The sequence below is a fragment of the Panthera tigris genome, chromosome A2 (assembly GCF_018350195.1).
Source record: "Panthera tigris isolate Pti1 chromosome A2, P.tigris_Pti1_mat1.1, whole genome shotgun sequence".
Classification (NCBI taxonomy): domain Eukaryota; kingdom Metazoa; phylum Chordata; class Mammalia; order Carnivora; family Felidae; genus Panthera; species Panthera tigris.
Window position 1 is genome coordinate 8,236,944 of NC_056661.1, and position 18,251 is coordinate 8,255,194.

Sequence of the window (18,251 nt, forward strand, 5' to 3'; positions counted from 1 at the left end):
TAATTACTTGGTTGGTCCCCCTGGCAACAGGGCTGCATCCTTAGGGGCTTGAAAAGTGACCTCATCGACATAAACTCGAGTGGATGAAAGGGGCTTTGAACGAAATCATGGAAGACGCCTTGTATTGTTCTCATCACTTAGGGCATTCCCAGAGTTTTAGGAGCTTTGTGCCAGATAGTCGGTTTTTGGTTTTGTTTTGTTTTGCTTTGTTTTAGTTTATTTTTGATTATTTTGAGAGAGAGCCTGCATAAGCTGGGGAGGGGCAGAGACGAAGGGAGACAGAGGAACCGAAGCGGGCTCTGCGCTGAGAGCAGCGAGCCCCACGCGGGGCTTGAACTCATGAACCGTGAGATCATGACGAGCTGAAGTGGGACGCTTAACCGACTGAGCCACCCGGGCGCCCCTGCCAGATAGCTGTTTACTGTAAATCACAGTATCACACGCAGCCCCCTCTGCTCTCTGCCATCCCATGTGCCTTTTTTCCTCTTGCCGGAGAATTGGTTCCCAGTCTCTTTCCCGGCCTGGGGCAGGTGCCATCTGTAGGCTCCCGTCGTGCCTCTGTTCCCCTGGCATCAGTGCCCATTACCTGGGGAATGTCCTCACTCTGTTCTCACCCCTTTTGGGATGGGGAGTGCATCTCCACTTCTCGATGTCCGGTGAGCAGATGAGGAAGTGGGTGGGGAGGGGGCTCGGCGCCCAGCCCCTCTGACCCGGAGTCCCAGGCACAAATGCTGGATTTGCCGTAAAGTTTTATTGGCACGCGGCCGCACTCACTCGCTTACACGAGGTCTGCGGCAGAGAGGAGTCGTAGTAGCAGAGACCACACGGCCTGCAGAGCCAAAAGTATTTACTCCCTGCTCCTTCACACAGAAGGTTGGCAATGCCTACTCCAGGAAGCACAGGGATGTCCTATGGCACATCGGTTAGGAGCCCAGACCCTGGAGCCAGTCTGCTCTGCCACTCGCTTGCTGTGTGGCCTTGAGCGAGATGCTTAACCTGTCTGAGCCTTGCTTCTTCATCTGCGTGGAACAGTAGATAGCACTGAGGGGTCCGTGTAAAATGCAGAGCGTGGCACCCGGAAAGTGTTGGTGCCGGTGACATCCCAGCCCTATCCCAGCCTCAGCAAGGCAGGCGCCGGGCCTGGCTCCCCATGGGAACTCGGAATTTGTGACCTGGATTTACGGGGGCCTTCCTTCCTGGGGAGCAAGACGGGGGAAGGTTCCTACCCCAGGGCTCCCTCCGGCACACCCTGAGCACGCTTGCCCTGTGCTTGTCCCTGGGTATTCTGGCCCCTGAGCCCCTGGCTCCAGAGCCTCGGCTGGACATCCTGCAGCAGGTAGGAGGTCAGTCCGCGGTGCTAGGCCGGGTCCAGGAGCAGGGCAGACACGTTCGTGGCACGATTAATGCTCCCGAGTCCGGCTTGCTTTCCTGCACACTCCTGCGTGTAGACTCTGCCTTGGGAAAGCTTTTCTGGAGAAGACGGCCCAGTGAGGGGGCCTGTTCCCAGCTCCGCCACCTGATCGTATTACTGCAGGGATGAAACCTCGGCTCTGCTGACCTCGATCGGCAGGAACCCAGCACAGACTCCCGGCCAGCAGCCCTCTCCGTGGTTACCGCCACTTAAATCATCACGGCAGCCTGCTAAGCCCCCCTCCCGCTTCCTGTCCCCCACCTCTCTCGGCCGTGTGCACACAGCCCCTGAATCCGCTGGCCGATGTGACGAGGGCAGATTGGCGCTCTGGGTTGCTTCTGGAGGCACCTCGCAGAGTTGCTCCTGTCTCTGCCATGGCTCACCGGTGATGGCTGGATCAAGGGGTGACTTGAGAGGAAAGAGAGAGAGAGAGACAAGCCTAGCAGGCGGTTTCCTGGTGGACGCAGCCACTCCTTGTGTGTGTGGGCGGGGCAGGGACACCTAATGGCCACTGCTGGGTCCAGGCCCTGGACCTCTTTCCTTTGGCCGGGGGCGGGGAGGGGAGACGCTTTCTTCCAGGGCCACCCCCTACTACCGTGGAGCCGGCCAGGAGGCACGGTGTGCGGTCTCAGCTCCATCTGGGCACGTGCGACCCTGGGCAGTGAGGAAGCCAGAGCCCCACGTGGGCGGCCCGCTGAGCGCCACCCCACCCATGTCCTGGGGGCCCATCATCCTAGTGAGAGGAGGGGAGAGTGGGCAAAGGGGGAAAGGGGCGCGCAAAGGCCAGGAGCTGGTCCACTGGTGAATGAGGGGTACGGGTCCTGCAGGGCCTCCCAAGAGCTGGGGTTTCTGAGTCTTTTATTTATTTATTTATTTATTTATTTATTTATTAAAAAAAAATTTTTTTAACTTTTATTTATTTTTGAGACAGAGACAGAGCATGAACGGGGGAGGGGCAGAGAGAATGGGAGACACAGAATCGGAAGCAGGCTCCAGGCTCTGAGCCATCAGCCCAGAGCCCGACGCGGGGCTCGAACTCACGAACCGTGAGATCGTGACCTGAGCCGAAGTCGGACGCTTAACCGACTGAGCCACCCAGGCGCCCCTCTGAGTCTTTTAAATACACGGAAGAATATGATCCAGCTTTTTTTTTTTTTGATTTGTCAAATATTTACTGAACACCTCCCTCCTGTGTGCCAGGGACTGGCCTGTGGGACGGGCTGTCAGAAAAGACTGGCTCCACGGGCTGTGGTTGCCTCTGCCGTGATGGGACAGGTCGGGCCGCCCTCAGCCCGGGCTCCCTTGGCCACGGGTCCTCGTGGTTGCCTGCCGGGCGCCAGGTCGCAGGGGTGCCTGGGGCAGCTGGTCGGGTTGCCAGGCTGCTCGGTAAACAGAGGCCCTCCTTGGTATGCTTGCTGTTACCCTGGTGCGGCTGGCAGATTGGCCTTATCTCCCGCCCCAGGAGGGACATGGGTGACGGCACCGTGCCAGGGTCCCTTCCTGGGACCCGCTTGCAGCCAGACCTGGGAGCCCCCTGTCTGGGGCGGCACCTGACAGTACGATCTTCTCTCCCGCCTGTGGTCAGGAGGCTGGCCCCGGCTCTGGAGGTGTGAGGCCGCCTGGCAGAACCCGGGCTGTGGCCCCAGGAGGCCTCCAGGACCTGGGTCCACGCTCAGAGTACACAGGGTGAGAACAAGAGAGCCGGTGAACACCCATAGGCCCTTCATATCTGCATCCACGCATTGAAAAGGTTTTTCTTTTTCTATGGAGATAAAGTTCACATGACATAAAACAAACCGCTTTAGGGATGCCTGGGTGGCTCAGTCAGTTAAGGGTCCGGGTCCGACTCTTGGTTTTGGCTCAGGTCATGGTCTCAGGGTTCATGAGTTCAAGCCCCACATCAGGCTCTGTGCTAACAGCGTGGAGCCTGCTTGGGATTCTCTCTCTCCCTCTCTTTCTCTGCCCTCCCCGCCACTCGTGCATGTGCACGCTCTCTCTCTCTCTGTCTCAAAATAAGTAAAAAAAAAAAAAAAAAAAAAAAGGTGTACAATTCGGGGGCATTTAGTACATTCGTAATTGTGTGACTACCACCTCTGTCTGGTTCCAAAACATTTCATCACCCCAAAAGGAAACCTTGAATCTATTAAGTGGTCACTCCCCAGGCTCCCTCCCCCGAGCCCCGACAGCCACCATCTGCTTTCTGCCTCGGTGGATTAACTGATTCTGAATGTTTCATATACACGGAATCACTTGTGTGTGACCTTTTGTGTCTGGCTTCTTTCACAAGGCGTAACGTTTCTCAAGTTCATCCACGTTGTAGTGTGTGTCAGGACTTCATTTTTTTAAGTTTATTTATTTATTTTTAACGTTTATTATTGAGAGACAGAGAGACACAGAGCGTGAGCAGGGGAGGGGTAGAGAGAGGGGGAGACACAGAGTCCGAAGCAGGCTCCAGGCTCCGAGATGTCAGCACAGAGCCCGACGCAGGGCTCGAACTCACAAACCGCGAGATCATGACCTGAGCCAAAGTCGGCTCAACCAACTGAGCCACCCAGGCGCCCCTGTTTATTATTTTTAGTACTCTCTACACTCAACGTGGGGCTCGAACCCACGACCCCCAGATCAAGAGTTGCTCTCCTGACTGAGCCAGCCAGGCGCCCCAGGATTTCATTCCTTTTTATGGAAGAATAACAGTTCATCCCGTGGACCTGCCACGTTTTGTGTGTCCGTCTGTCAGTGGACGGACATCTGAATTGCTTCTACTTTCGGCTTCTTGCAAATCGTCCCACTTTGAATATTTGCATACAGGTATTTATCTGACTGCTTCTTTCAGTTCTTTTGCGTACATCCCCAAGAGTGGGGTTGCTGAGTCAAATGGTAATTTGATGTTTAACATTTGAAAGAACCACCAGACCCTGTTCCCTGGCAGCTGAGTTGTTTCATAGTTTCATGCCCCCACATGCCTCCCAGGGTGTGAGGGTTCCAATTTTTCCACATCCTTGCCAACACTTGTAATTTTCCCCTATCTGTTTAAAGTTCTAGCCGTCCTAGTGGGCGTGAAGCGGTGTCTCCCTGTGGCTTGATTTGCATGTGCTTGTTAGCCAGTCCTCTATCTTCTTCGGAGAAATGTCTGTTCAGGTCCTTTGCCCATTTTTGAATTGGGTTGTTTACCTTTTCGCTGAATGAATTCTTTATATGTTCTGGACACTGAGTTCTTTTCAGGTATATGATTTGTGCATCATTTCTCCCGTTCTCTAGGTCATCTTCACTTTTTTTATTTTTCTTCATGCTTATTTATTTTTGAGAGAGAGAGTGCGAGTGATGGGGCGGTGGTGGGGGGGGGCGGTTTGCGCAGAAAGAGAGGGAGACACAGAATCCGAGGCAGGCTCCAGGCTGCGAGCTGTCAGCCCAGAGCCCGACGCAGGGCATGAACTCACAGACTGTGAGATCACGACCCAAGCCCAAGTCAGACGCTTAAGTGACAGCCACCCGGACGCCCCTTCACTTTCTTGATAGTGTCCTATGATGCACAAAACTTTTCAATTCTCATGAAGTTCAGTGTATCTAGTTTTCCTCTGGATACTCTTGCTTTTGATGTCACCTTGAGGAATCTTTTTGCCAAATCCAAGTTCAGGAAGAATTTACCCCTCTGTTTCCTTCCAGGAGTTTTACAGTTTTTAGCTCTTGTACTCAGGTCAGGCTTCATATGTGGTGTGAGGTAAGGATCCAGCTTCATTCTGTTGCGCGTGAACATCCACTTGTCCCTGTGCCATTTGCTGAGGAGACCATCTTCCCCCCCATTGAATGCTCTTTGCACCCTTGTTGAAAGACGGGGATGCCTGGCTCTCTCAATCGGAAGAGCATGTGACTCTTAAACCCGGGGTCATGAGTTTGAGCCCCACGTTGGGTATAGAGATTGCTAAGAAAAATGAAAGAAGTCAGTTGATTATAAACAAGGTTTTAATTTGACTCTGATTCTATTGCGTTGGTCTCTCCTTTGCCAGTACTGTTCCGTGTTGATCACGGTACCTTCAAAGTAGGTTTGGGATTGGGGAGGGTGAGTCTTTCCACTTTGCTCTTTTTCAAGATGGTTTTGGCTTTCTGGGGCGACGGGGACACTTGGCCACATTGGTACTCGGGCTGCTCTCTGTACGTGTGGTTTGTAGTTGTCTATTTGATGAGCTACTCTAAGGCAAGTTGCAGACGTGACAAGAATTCACTTAGTACTTCCTGTTTCTTAGAAGAATGAGGGCGTTATTCTGTGGACCCACATGCTGTCGTCACACGTATGTCATCTAACCTTGTCACACCCGCGGTCCGCACTCAGTTTCCCAATGGTCCCTAACAGCTTGTGAAAAGGTTTCATTAGGCTCCAGTTGGGGCACCGGTGGCATTGGGGTCACATGTTTTTGGTGACCCTCGCTCTGGAAAGGCTCCCCAAAATTCGCCTCTTTCCTGGCATTGCCGCTTTGAGGAGGAGAGCAGGCGTGCTGTCTCACCGACTACCCCACGGTCTGGAGCCGTCGCAAGAGGACCAGGGTGGACACTTGTGCCGAGAAGGCGACACAGATGCCGTGTCTGTCCCGCCGCACCACACCAGGGCCTCCGGGCGTGTCGGTTCGGCCTGTTTCTGGTGACGCAAAGTTTCACCGTTTGACTGAGGGCGAAGGAACGAGCGGTAACAGTAATTAGTGGCGGCTCATGGATGCCGGGCTCGCCGTGTGCCGGGCCCTGTGCCTGCCCCACCGTTAGCCCCATTTGGCAGATGAGAAAACCGAGGCTCAGAGAGGCTAAGCGACCTGCACGAATCACACACCGAGTGGTGCGTGTGGGACACGAACCCGGACCGTCCGGCTCCCGGGGCCCCGCTTAGACTCGCTGCGCCACCCGAATCCAAGAGGGAAGGGCTCAGGCGAAGGAAGCAGAGGCGCCCCCGGGCATTCTGGCTTGGCTCCCACCCGCCCCTGCCAGCTGGGAGGGCCGGTGATCTCCCCGTGTGACGGGGGCATTGGTGAATCAATGCCAGACTCGCTCAGCTGGGTTCCCGTAGCCCCCCCGACCCTGCCAGAGTGGCCCTGCTCTCGGCCCTCTTCCCACCTCAGCGCCCACTGGGTGAGCGGGGGCCTGGGCACCAGGAGGTGCTCCGTGAGGGAAGGTCCTGGCAGAGGTGCCCCCGCGCCCCGGTGTCCTGCTCGGCCCCACGGCGCCTGGCCACCCCCCACCCCCACCCTCGGCCTCGGTCGCTCTGTGGACAGCGGTCCTCTCCGCTTGACATGCTTTGTCCTGTGTCACTGCCGCCCGATCGGCCGTCCCCTCTTCCTCAGCGTGGGCTGGGCAGGCGGGGTACACGCGGCAGTGGGCCCGGGGCGGGTTTTAGGGAGCCTCAGAAGAACCTGGGGGCTGTGAGGAGCGGGGTGGCGGTGGCGGGGACATGACTCGAACAAACTTAGCCCACGGGGAGCCTTGCTCGGCCGGCCCCGGGACCCTTTGGCTCATGCTCCCCTCTCTCCTCTTGCAGACGAAGATGTGTGTGTGTTTAAGTGCTCGGTGTCCCGAGAGACAGAGTGCAGCCGCGTGGGCAAGCAGTCCTTCATAATCACCCTGGGCTGCAACAGCGTCCTCATCCAGTTCGCCACTCCCAATGGTACGTGTCCCTTCCGTCCTGGCGGCACACGGCCAGAGATCCGTCAGCCGTGGCTGGCGGGGGACCCGGAGCCCTGTTCGGTCACGGCCCATCCGTCTGTCCCGGGGAGCCAGCAGAAATTACTCCCATGCGGAGATACGTTCGTGGGAAGAGGACATTCTCTCTGCCTGGAACGCTCCTCCCCAGACCTTCCCTTGCCGAATCATTTGGGTCCTCCTGGGCTCAGCTCTTCCCTCCCTTCCTGCAAGAGGCCTGTCCTGACCACCTGGCCTGGGTGCACATCAGGTCTCCTGGTGGAGCCTGGGGGCGAGTCTGGGGGCAGCGGAGGATGAGAGTGAGACGGAAGCCGAGGCAGGCAGAGCTCTGTTCCGAGCACGTAGAGAAGCCACGGGAGGGTTCTGTGCGGACCCTGCTCCCGGATCCAAGTGGATGCAGGTGGTTTCCGGTTCCCGAGGAGGGTTTTTAGAGCCCCAGGCGACTGCTGGTGGCTCAGGTGGAGGTCAGCAGAGGAGGTGGTGGGGAGCCTGGGGCTGGAGACCGCTTACTGGTGCAGCAGCCAGGCCTGGTCACTGCAGGTGATGTCGGAGATCCTGGTGGCTGGGCTGGGAGAGGTGGAGAAGCTGCCCGCCCTCTGCCGCCAGCCCCCCACCCCACCCCCGCAGCAGTCCCGGTGCCCCGGTGGAGGAGGAAGCCGGGTGGGGTGGAAGGAGCCAGGTGACTGACCCCCTCCACCGCAGGAGGCAGTCTTACGCCCCATTTCTTTCTTTACTTACGTAAATCACCCGAAGTCAGTGTTTAAAACACCACCCCAGGGGTGAGCAGTGGGAGCTGGTGTCAATCTAGTCTTTTTCGACTCCATGAATATTTATAGTTGGCTTTTTTCCCTTTTAATTCCACCGGTTTTTTAAATGGAGGTAAAGTACACATAACAGACATTTAACGTCTTAACCCTTTCTGGGCGTAGAGCCCGGGGACACCGCGCGAGCTCCCACCGTTGTCGCCCCCATCCGCCTCCAGGACTTTTTCAGCTTCCCAAACTGCAGATTGTAATTTTTTGAGAGCTTGCCTTAGAAACACTGCTCTACTTTTAAGGCACTGGGTTAAAATACACATGACAAAATTTACCCTCTTAACCATTTTTAGGTGTGTAGTTCAGGTTGTTAAATACGTTTACTGCTGGGTAGCCGCCCACACCCTCCCAGTCGGCCCCACACAGACCCTGTAGGGGTGCTTGCGGTTCCTGGGCTCGGGCCAGTCTGTGAGGTTTGACCCTGGCTCAGCGGGCGCGTGTCCTCCCGAGGCTTCGGCCAGGCTCGTCGGCCCCACCGGCCACGCAGAGCACACACACGCGCTCCCCGCCCCCGACTGCAAAATCCCGGCCTCGTGCCGGCCACCAAGTGGCAGGGTTTGGCTGCCCTTCTTCGTGAATTTCAGCACTGGTCTGGGGACAAAGAGATCACCAAGCACGCATGCTCAAACTAGGAGAGTCGGGGTGTGCACGTAGATGGAACCCCACCCCCGAGATGCCCACCGATGACCCGGCCTCCCCCTTCCAGACTTCTGTTCCTTCTATAACATCCTGAAAACCTGTCGGGGCCACACCCTGGAGCGGTCGGTGTTCAGCGAGCGCACAGAGGAGTCCTCCGCCGTGCAGTATTTCCAGGTGGGTACGCGTCACCCCCGACCAGGCTGCCGCCACCGGGTGGGCAGCAAAGGGCAGGCCCACCTGGGTTCTCGTCCTGGCTCTGCCCCTTACTAGCCTCGGGCAGGTTTCCTTCGCCTGCTGGGCCTCAGTTTCCTCATCTGTGAAACGGAGATGCCAGGGTCTGCCTAGGAGGGTTGCTGGAGGAATTGAGTGCAGGTGAAGCTCAGGTTCACAGGCGTTTTGAGTAACAGTAGCACAGTTATCACGTACCGAACAGGCATTGGTCTGAGCGCTTTTACACCTGCAGATGCATTGACCCTCCCAACAACCCTAGGAGGTAAGTACTATTATTGTCCCCATTTTACAGATGAGAGAACTGAGGCTCAGAGAGGTTAAGTGACTTGCTCCAAGTCACACAGCTATTATGCAACAGAGCCAAGATGGGAAGCCAGGTCTGCCTGATGCCAAAGCCTGTGCCCCTGCCCAGGTGCCACGCTGCCTCCCGATCGCCCGTTGTCTTACAGAGAGACCCCGCAGCACCTCACCCGCCTGGCGCTCTGAGTTCTAGGGTTCTGTCTGTTCTACACCTCTGCTTCGTTGGGGACCCTAAGATGGGGCAGGCGGCCCCCAATCCCAGAACCCCTCCTGTGGCAAATCTTGACTTCTCCTGGGTGGCGCCCAGGTCTGGGCAGCACCCGGCTGCACACGTTGGCCACGGTGATGGTGGCGGTGACCCTCCTGGGGGCTGCCTGAGGCTTCCCACTCCCTTTCCCGGAGCGGCCGGCAGCTGCCAGCGGGGTCTGGGTCGGTAGAGGGGGTGCAGCCTCCCAAGGGAGGTTTGTGCCCACGGTGGGCCCTCCTGTGTCGCAGGGCCAGCCAGGGCCACGGTCGTCTGTGCCGCCGCGTGCCCTGTGCCATTGGCGTGTCTCTGTTCCAGTTTTACGGCTACCTGTCCCAGCAGCAGAACATGATGCAGGACTACGTGCGGACGGGCACCTACCAGCGCGCCATCCTGCAGAACCACACGGACTTCAAGGACAAGGTGAGCGGGCCTGGCCAGGGGAGCGGCTGCTTTCCTCCTCCCTCCCCTGGGCCCCTCCGCCCAGGCTCCAGGTCCCCCGCGCTCTGTCGGTTGTCTCCAGTTGTGTTTTTCTTTGCTCGTTGATTTCATCTTTAAGTTTTTCGGATTACGAGAGCAAAGTCTACTTTTTGTGAAAACCCAGTGTGTGTGATGTAGGCGCAGAAAGCCTCCGTCATTCACCTCCAGAGCCAACAGTAAGGGTTTTTTCCAGATTTTCCCCTATGCGTGCATTGGCGTATATAATCTGGAATTGATTAATTAACGGATTTACAAAATAGGATCTTCTTCTGTGTACTCCTCCTGCAGAAGACCTTTCCCCCCCATAACGAGAGGTCTTGGGACAGGCCAGTAAGTCACGCGGATGTATTGTAACTTGTCTGGTTATTTTCTTAGTTGCTTTTAAAATCTTTTTACTGTTACCAAGTAGCATAGCCTCGTGCCTAAAAAGAAAGAGGGGCTCCTGGCTGGACTCCGAGGTATCCTTAGCGGGTGCTCATCCCCAGAGAAGCTACAGGCATGCCTGGAGTCCACGACGCTGCCTGCGTAGACTGATCATAGCCCAAACCGGTCCTTTCTGAATCCGCCCTGAGGGCGTGTAATGGTCTTAACATCCTAGCCGCCTTCAGAAATCCTGCTCTGCCGCCTTCGGACTCCAGCTAGGGGCGCCCATGTGCTCCAGCCCCGGGGGCCGCCGGCCTTTGTTGCTGGGATGCGGGCCAAAGGGCACGGAGCACACTCGGCAGGGGAGCGAGCGCCGGGGGACGTGCTCATCCGTTAGGATCACCATCACTTCACTAGTGTCCGCTTTTCACTGCCCTCTTCCTCCTCCAGATCGTTCTGGACGTGGGCTGTGGCTCTGGCATCCTCTCGTTTTTCGCCGCCCAGGCCGGGGCGAGGAAGATCTACGCGGTGGAGGCCAGCACCATGGCCCAGCACGCAGAGGTGAGCGGCCCACGGGGACCCCAGCTTGTCCTCGAGCTCTGTTCCAGCCTGGGGAAGCTGGCCCCGCCGGGAGACTTGACCCCCACATCCGGGGAGCCCGGGCGCAGCGCTTCTCTGTTCTGGTCTCTTGTCTCCCGCAACCACGGGTCGACGGGCTTGCTGGACGGGAGGCGGTGTGTGCCCTCCGTGACGGGGTCGGAGCCAGGTCGGAGGTCTTCAGAGGGCGGATGGCCTCTTGCCCCCGGGGGGCAGCTCGTGCGGTCACACGGACCAGGGTGGGATCGCGGCCCCGCTCCGAGCCCCACTCCCCGCCTCTGTGGAGTGTGGGTAACAGCAAGCTTTCCTTTCGTTTACGCTGTCGTTTCCTCGTTTCGTTTTCCGTGCGTTGAAACCTTCGTTCACGAGGTTCAGAACCGAAACGCTGTGAAGGGTTAACTGCGAGGCTACCTCCCTCCCCCACCCCGCCTCCCAACTGCCTGGCCCCCCACTCTGGAGGGAGGGAGACCTGTGGGGGGGCTCTCAGGGCCGCCCCGGGGCTCTGAAAGCCGGCCTGCGTCCTCTGACCGCACACTGCCACGTTGCCGTGCTCCGGCCCCCCGTGCCGCGTGCCTGGGACTTTCCGTGTCCCCACGTAAAGAGCTCCCTCACCCTCTCGAGTGGCTGCCGGGCATCCCTTCGCCCCGGGGACCGTTGTCCGTTTAGATGCAGCTGGGCTGTCATCGACCTTCGGGCCGCTTCGGTCTTTGCAGTGCAAACACGTGCTCTGCTGAACCCCCCCACGCTCTGTCCCCTCTCGTGTGCGGTGACGTGTGTAGGACACGTTCTTAGCACCGGAGTCCCCGGGTTGGAGGGTGTGTCCGAGTTTAGCTTTGGTGGCTGTAGCAAAGCCTCCTCGTCCTGCCTACTCCCATCAGCTGTTGTCTTCGAAGGGTGGAGGTGACATCGGGGGACCGGGGAGCCGCGGCAGGAAAGGCCCCGAGAGAGGGTTGAGGTTGCCGTGAGCTACTCACGGGCCGTGGCTGGCAGTGGCTGTGGCTGGGATGCTGACGAGAGAGGCGGGGGTTTGGTGGCCGTGCGTGGGTGGAAGCCCGCCCCCGAGAGGAAGGGTCTGGTGACGACCCATGGTGTGGCTGGGTGCGGGGACCCCCATGACGCCTCTGGGCCCCCCGCCCCCCCACGCGCCCGCAGGTCTTGGTGAAGAGTAACAACCTCACTGAGCGCATCGTGGTCATCCCCGGGAAGGTGGAGGAAGTCTCGCTCCCCGAGCAGGTGGACATCATCATCTCGGAGCCCATGGGCTACATGCTCTTCAACGAGCGCATGCTCGAGAGCTACCTCCACGCCAAGAAATACCTGAGGCCGGGGGGTGAGTGTCCTTGCCGGCGCAGGTGGCTGCCACAGGGGGTCCCGCCGCAGGGCCCCCGGCTGCTGCTCAGTTGGTACCATTGTGATCCTGTGCCCTGCCTGCCTGCCTTGGCAGCCTGGGGTGCCGGGGGCATCCGGGCCTTTACCCCCAGTCCCTTGCCCACCCCCGCCGGCCGTGGCTGCAGGGGTGCGGGGCCAGACCTCCGCCTGCCCTGCCCCCGGACAGCCTCCGGGCCGCCTCTGCTGTCTTAGGTCCTGTGTCGCGGGGACAGTATCTAGCTGGGAGTGGGGGTTGTGGCAGGTGCAGAAGGTACTCTGTGCCGGGCACCTTCCCGAGGAGCCAGCCTTCCGTCCTCGTTCCTGGCGCCACAGACCTCATCCTGGCGTGACAGGCCCCTGAGCTCCGCCGAGCCAGGGAGACGAAGGAGGGAGTTCGTGTGTGTGAGAGAGCGGGCTGGGGGTTCTCGGGCGTCAGGGAGCCGCTGTCTGGCCTGCCCTTCTGTGGCCTCCTGTCTGTGTCACTGTGCCTGGCTGTCCGCACACCTGGGTCGCAGGCTGTTCATACTTACGCATGTCCCTGGGGTTTATGTGCACGGCCTGGAACGTCTGCTGGTATTTCTGTTTCCGTTCATGGTTTGTGTGTGTGTTTTGAGTATCTCTGTGCGAGCAAGGGGTCGTGTGCACGCGTGGGTGTGTGTGGCACAGGGGGACCCTGGCCAGGGCAGCAGCCGTGGGACAGAACACGGGAAGCTGGTGGACTGGCAGGCCTCGTGGGGGCCAGGGGATGGGTGGTTCTGTGGGGAAACACCTGCTTTGGTCCTCTGGCCTCCCTGGGTCTGGGCTGCAGGGACTGGCCTCAGGCTGTACTCCCGCCGCTGGGGGCTGTGTTACGGGTGCGCGTGTGGGAAGCCGGGCTGCCTGCGGGGGGCGGGGGGGAGGTGCTGGTGTCCTGGACCCCCTCTCCTCCCTTCCTGTCCTGTAGGATAGACTGAGCCAGCCGGGGGTGGTGCCCCAGCGGAATGGGCTCCTCCTCATGGGGCACGAGCACAGAGGGGCGTCAGGCTCCGGCGGGCAGCCCGCCCGTGACGAGGCTGCGGGCCGGGCCGGCCGCACTGCCCTCCTACCCCCAGCCTGCGTGTCTTCATCCATCCCAACATGCTCTTCAGTGGGTTGAAGGGAATCCCCTCTCCAGCCACATACGTTTAGGTGCCTCCGGAGCAGGGGCACTTTCCCGTAACGCCCTTGGGGGCTGGCAGTCTCCTCCTGGCCACGCGGCCTGGAGTGTGGCCTCCGAGCCACAGTCAGGCATCTCCCCCGCCCCATCCCGGTGGCTGTAGCCGAGCCTTCTAGCTGGAAGAGGAGGCAGATTCCTGCCAGTGCCTCAGGGGCCCCCTCTCCTGCATGGAAGGAGGGAGGGAGGCCCACATCTGGAGGCCAGGTGACCTGGGGCCCTAGACTACCCCAGGGGGGTGGGGCCTCCCAAGCCCTGGCTCTCTCTGCCGCTGACTGGGACTCCTCCGTCTGTTTGCGGAGGCGCGCGGAGGGAGAACCGCGGCCAACCCCCCTTCTCGTGTCAGCCCACGTGCCAGACCAGGGTGGCCAAGTGGCTCACCTGTTTGCCGGAGGCCGAGATTCAGCTGAACCCCCCCACCTAGCCTCTGGCCTCATCTGAGGCGCTGACGGCATATTCTAGGGCTTGCCTTCGCCCTGTCCAGAGTGCTTTGCTTCGCTTTCCCTGGCCGCGCACCTGTCCGTGGACAGCGGCACTCGAGAGGCACCACCTGGCTGGCTGAGCGGGGACCCGGAGGCCTGGCTGCACCCCAGGCACCACTTGCTTACCCCCCGAGGCTTTGGCAGGTGCCTTGCCACCTCCCAGCCCTGGTAATGGAACACAAGGACAGGCCTTCCGCTTCCCTGGCCGGCCGGCCAAGTTTCACGAGACCGTGCACGTCAAGTGCTCATCTTGGCCGGTGGCAGAGACGGTGCTCCGTATCTTTGTGTCGCACGGATGCACAAATGAATGACTGAGAGGCTGGGAAGTCCCAGGCTTGGGGACCCAGGGGCCGTTTGGAAGCTCTGCCGGGCGCTTTGGGATGTTCCACCCTGACGTCAGCACCCCTCCCTGCCCCCCACTCCCAGGAAACATGTTCCCCACCATTGGTGACGTCCATCTGGCACCCTTCACGGATGAACAGCTCTACATGGAGCAGTTCACCAAGGCCAACTTCTGGTGAGTGTGACCTGGGTGTCCTGCCTTCTCAGGGACGGCCCCGCTTCTCTTTTTTTCCGCATCCTCAGTAGAACCCGAAAGACTTGGGCTGGTTGAGGGCCAGCTGGGAGAGAAGGCAGCCTGCCCCACCTGTCTCTCCTGCTACTGGTAACCTTGCTGTGGGAATGGGGGCTTTCTGCAGGTACCAGCCGTCTTTCCATGGAGTGGACCTGTCAGCCCTCCGAGGCGCTGCGGTGGACGAGTATTTCCGGCAGCCTGTGGTGGTAAGTGGGGCATTCAAGGCACTATCACAGTTGGCACTAGGCATGGCCCTCCTCCTCCGAGGTGACAAGAGGGGGGCGTGGGCTTTCCTGTTAGGTCTTGTGCAAGCTCTGCAGCCCTAGGAAAGCCGCCGCCCCTCTCTGAGCTCTTGCTTTTGCTGCCACACAGAGCTCTCACACAGGGGTTGTTGGGAATAAAGTGGCAATGCGTGTGCAGTGCTTTAACACACAGTAAGCGCGCAATACATGCAAACTGCTGTTAGATGAATTGATTCTTGGTGAACCGATTTTGATTGATGTTAATTGAGATTTTTGAACTGATATATAGACCCATGGTTCAAAAATCATAAAAGTATAAACTGAAAGCCTACAGGCGAACAGTATTTCTTAGATATATTTTCAGAAGTTTTATATCTAAATGTGCATATACAAATATGCACACACATACACACACACACATATATATATAGTCTTTTTTTTTCTCTCAAAATATAGCATAATCAGCAAACTACTTTATTTCTGTGATCAGAGAACATACACTGTATGATTTCAGTCCTTTGAAATTTGTTGACAATTGCTTCATGCCCACTCTGTGATCTCTTTTGGTTAATGTTCTCTCTGTACTTGAAAAAAATATGTTTATCAGTTGAGAAGAATGTTGTATTAAGAATTAGGTCACGTTAGTTAATCATATTGGTCAAATCTTGCCTACCTCTACTGAAATGGGGCGGGGGGGGGGGGAGGTTGGGATCTGCTTTTCCTATCACTGATTGTAGATTTCTTTTTCCATTTCTGAGTTTTGGCTTTATGTTTTTTGGCGTTGTGTTATTAGGTGCATACAGATTTAGGACTGTTGTATCTTCCTGTTGCATTGATCCTTTTATCACTATAAAAAGGGTTCCTTGGGGCGCCTGGGTGGCTCAGTCGGTTGGGCATCCGACTTCGGCTCAGGTCACGATCTCGCGGTCCGTGAGTTCGAGCCCCGCATCAGGCTCTGGGCTGATGGCTCAGGGCCTGGAGCCTGTTTCCGATTCTGTGTCTCCCTCTCTCTCTGCCCCTCCCCCGTTCATGCTCTGTCTCTGTCTCAAAAACAAATAAACGTTAAAAAAAAAAAAGTTTTTTTTTAAAAATAAATAAATAAAAAATAAAAAGGGTTCCTTTTTTTTCCTCAAGTAGTACAGGTTGCCGTAAAATCTTTTTTTTTTTTTTTTTTTTTTTTTTTTTTTTTTTGCCTGATAGTAGTTTAGCTACTCTGGTCTTCTTTTGGTTAATCTTTGTACAGTATGTTTTTTTCTTTCTACTTTCAACCTTTTTGTGTCCTTATTACTTAACGTTTGTCTCATGTAAGCAGCATGTATTTTGCATTTGTTTTTTAGTCAGATTGACCTTTTATTTTTGTCTTTCAATTACAATATTGAGACCATTTTACATTTAATGTAATTACTGATCTTTGTGGGTCTAAATTTGTCATTTTTTTTCTCTTTATCCTGAATGTTCTTTTAAATTGTTTTGTTATTTTTTGCATTAATAAGGTTACATTATTTCCCCGCACTTGATGTCTTTCACTAGTTTTTGGAGACTCTTGGGCACTGTCTTTTTAAGCACTACCTCTGCCCCATTCTCTTTCTCCTTCCATCCTTTTTTCTCTGTTTGCTTCATTTTCACATTTCCTACTGATCCATCTTCCAGTTCTAATCTTCTCTTTGCCATTTAAGCTGATTTTCTAATTCTTAATTTCAGTACTAGGATCTCATTTTGCTTATTTTTTTTATTTTAGTTCTCTGAAATACATTTTTTCTACCTTTTTTCTTGTACATACTGTAAATCTTTGGTCACTTTCACTATCTGGGTGTTCAGTGTATTTGTTTTTTGTTAATATTCTCTTAGTTTTTGGTCCTCATTCTCTTGTTCTGTTCTCTTGGTATGCCTGGTCATTGGATACCAGGATGAAAAATTATAGAGGCTCTGGATGATGTCTTTCCTTCCCAGTATTTGTTTTTCTTCAGGCAATTAGCCATATATAGATAGATCACCTTGGTCCTATAAGGCACTTGATATATTTAGAGGCTGCTTTTCAGACTTGACTTTGCTGGTCTACTTCTAGCCTTCCCTGTAAGACAGGCAGTGGTTTTCAAGCATTTTGGTCTCAGTGACCTGTTTTACATTTTTTTAGCCTGTTTACATTCTTAAAAATGGAGGATCCCAAAGAGCTTTTGTTAGTGTTTTAGCTATTGATATACTGTCAATATCTCTTGGTATTAAAAATTAAGCCCAAGAAATTAAAAAATATATATTTATTTAAAAATAACAATAAGCTCGGGGCGCCTGGGTGGCTCAGTCGGTTGGGCGTCCGACTTTGGCTCAGGTCAAGATCTCGCAGTCCGTGAGTTCGAGCCCCGCATCGGGCTCTGTGCTGACAGCTCAGAGCCTGGAGCCTGTTTCAGATTCTGTGTCTCCCTCTCTCTGAGCCTCCCCCGTTCATGCTCTGTCTCTCTCTGTCTCAAAAATAAATAAACGTTAAAAAAAATTTTTTTTTTTAATAAAAAAAAATAAGCTCATTACAGGTTACCATAAATAGCATTTTTAAGGGAAAAAAAAACTATTTTCCAAAACTTTTCAGCGAGAACAGTTGGGATTTTTTAGTTTGCAAGTCTCTTTAATGTCTGGCTTCATAGAAGACAGTTGGATTCTGCTTCTGTGTTCAATCGGTTGTGTTTATCACAGGTGAGTGAACCCAAGAAAAAGGCAGAAAACATCTTAGTATTATGAAAATAGCTTTGACCTTGGGAGTGCTCTGGAAGAGACTACATTGGGAGAACTGCTGCTTTAGGGCCTCGCCTGCAGTGGTCTCCATGTAACCACGGTGGGTGCCCCATGGCCGGGGGGGGGGGGGGTCCCTCCTCCCACCCTCGCAGCACCAGTATGCACCTGAGCCTTTTCTTACTCTTTCAGTGTCTTATAAGTGGCTTTCTGCTTTGTTTCTTTGTCTCTGAGCCCCGCCCCCCCCCCCCCCCCAGCTCAGGAGTTGGCAAATGCCACAAAGTGAAACTGCATGGAGAACATCCACCTGTTTCTACATTTCCCTTTTGTTTCGTATCTTGACCTCTTGAATCCTAGCTGCCTTGGTGCCCCTGAGCCTCCGTTTTGCTTTCCCCGTCCAGGGAGGCTGCCGAAAGGTCCTGCCCCAAGGGAAAGGCACGGGCCAAAACACATCTCCCTTCTCTCCAGGATGTGGGCTCCCAAAGCCGTGGCTGCTCTGGTGACTCTTCAGTGCTTTCAAACCAGGCTGTAGTTTTCCGGTGTATTTTATTCAGCTCACACAGTTCTTCCCCAGAGTGTTAGTCTGATGAAAAGCCTTCGTCACAGCCGGGTGTGGACGTGAGCACGTAGTTCTCCAACTTGCTTTTTAACTAGCAGTTTATCTCGGAGATCTTTCCCCATCTGTTCTTTCTTCGTTCTTTCGTTAGTTCTCAGTCAGTCTTTTATGCATGGCACGTTGGTGGTTTAACGAGATGGTTTCCAGAATGTGTCTCTACTCTAGACAACCTAATTATGCGTGTGAGCTTGCAAACGTGCACGTGGATCCGTAGGTTAAATTCCCAGAACGAGTCTTTAATGCCCGTGAAAGGTGGTGATTTTGAGGGCTGTCGCCTCGCTGCCCTCCACGGTGGCG

At 55.6% G+C, this 18,251-nt stretch overlaps 1 protein-coding gene across 3 annotated transcripts in view; it reads left to right on the forward strand.

The window, feature by feature from the left end:
- The window catches only part of CARM1 (coactivator associated arginine methyltransferase 1), a 39,438-nt gene that overhangs the window by 17,820 nt on the left and 3,367 nt on the right, over positions 1 to 18,251 (forward strand). For all 3 annotated transcript variants that reach the window (XM_042978181.1, XM_042978182.1, XM_042978183.1), the window contains exons 2-8: positions 6,930 to 7,055; positions 8,612 to 8,718; positions 9,638 to 9,742; positions 10,613 to 10,723; positions 11,912 to 12,089; positions 14,228 to 14,318; positions 14,500 to 14,581. In XM_042978181.1, the coding sequence (XP_042834115.1) occupies positions 6,930 to 7,055; positions 8,612 to 8,718; positions 9,638 to 9,742; positions 10,613 to 10,723; positions 11,912 to 12,089; positions 14,228 to 14,318; positions 14,500 to 14,581 (800 nt within the window). The remainder of the gene's footprint in view (positions 1 to 6,929; positions 7,056 to 8,611; positions 8,719 to 9,637; positions 9,743 to 10,612; positions 10,724 to 11,911; positions 12,090 to 14,227; positions 14,319 to 14,499; positions 14,582 to 18,251) is intronic.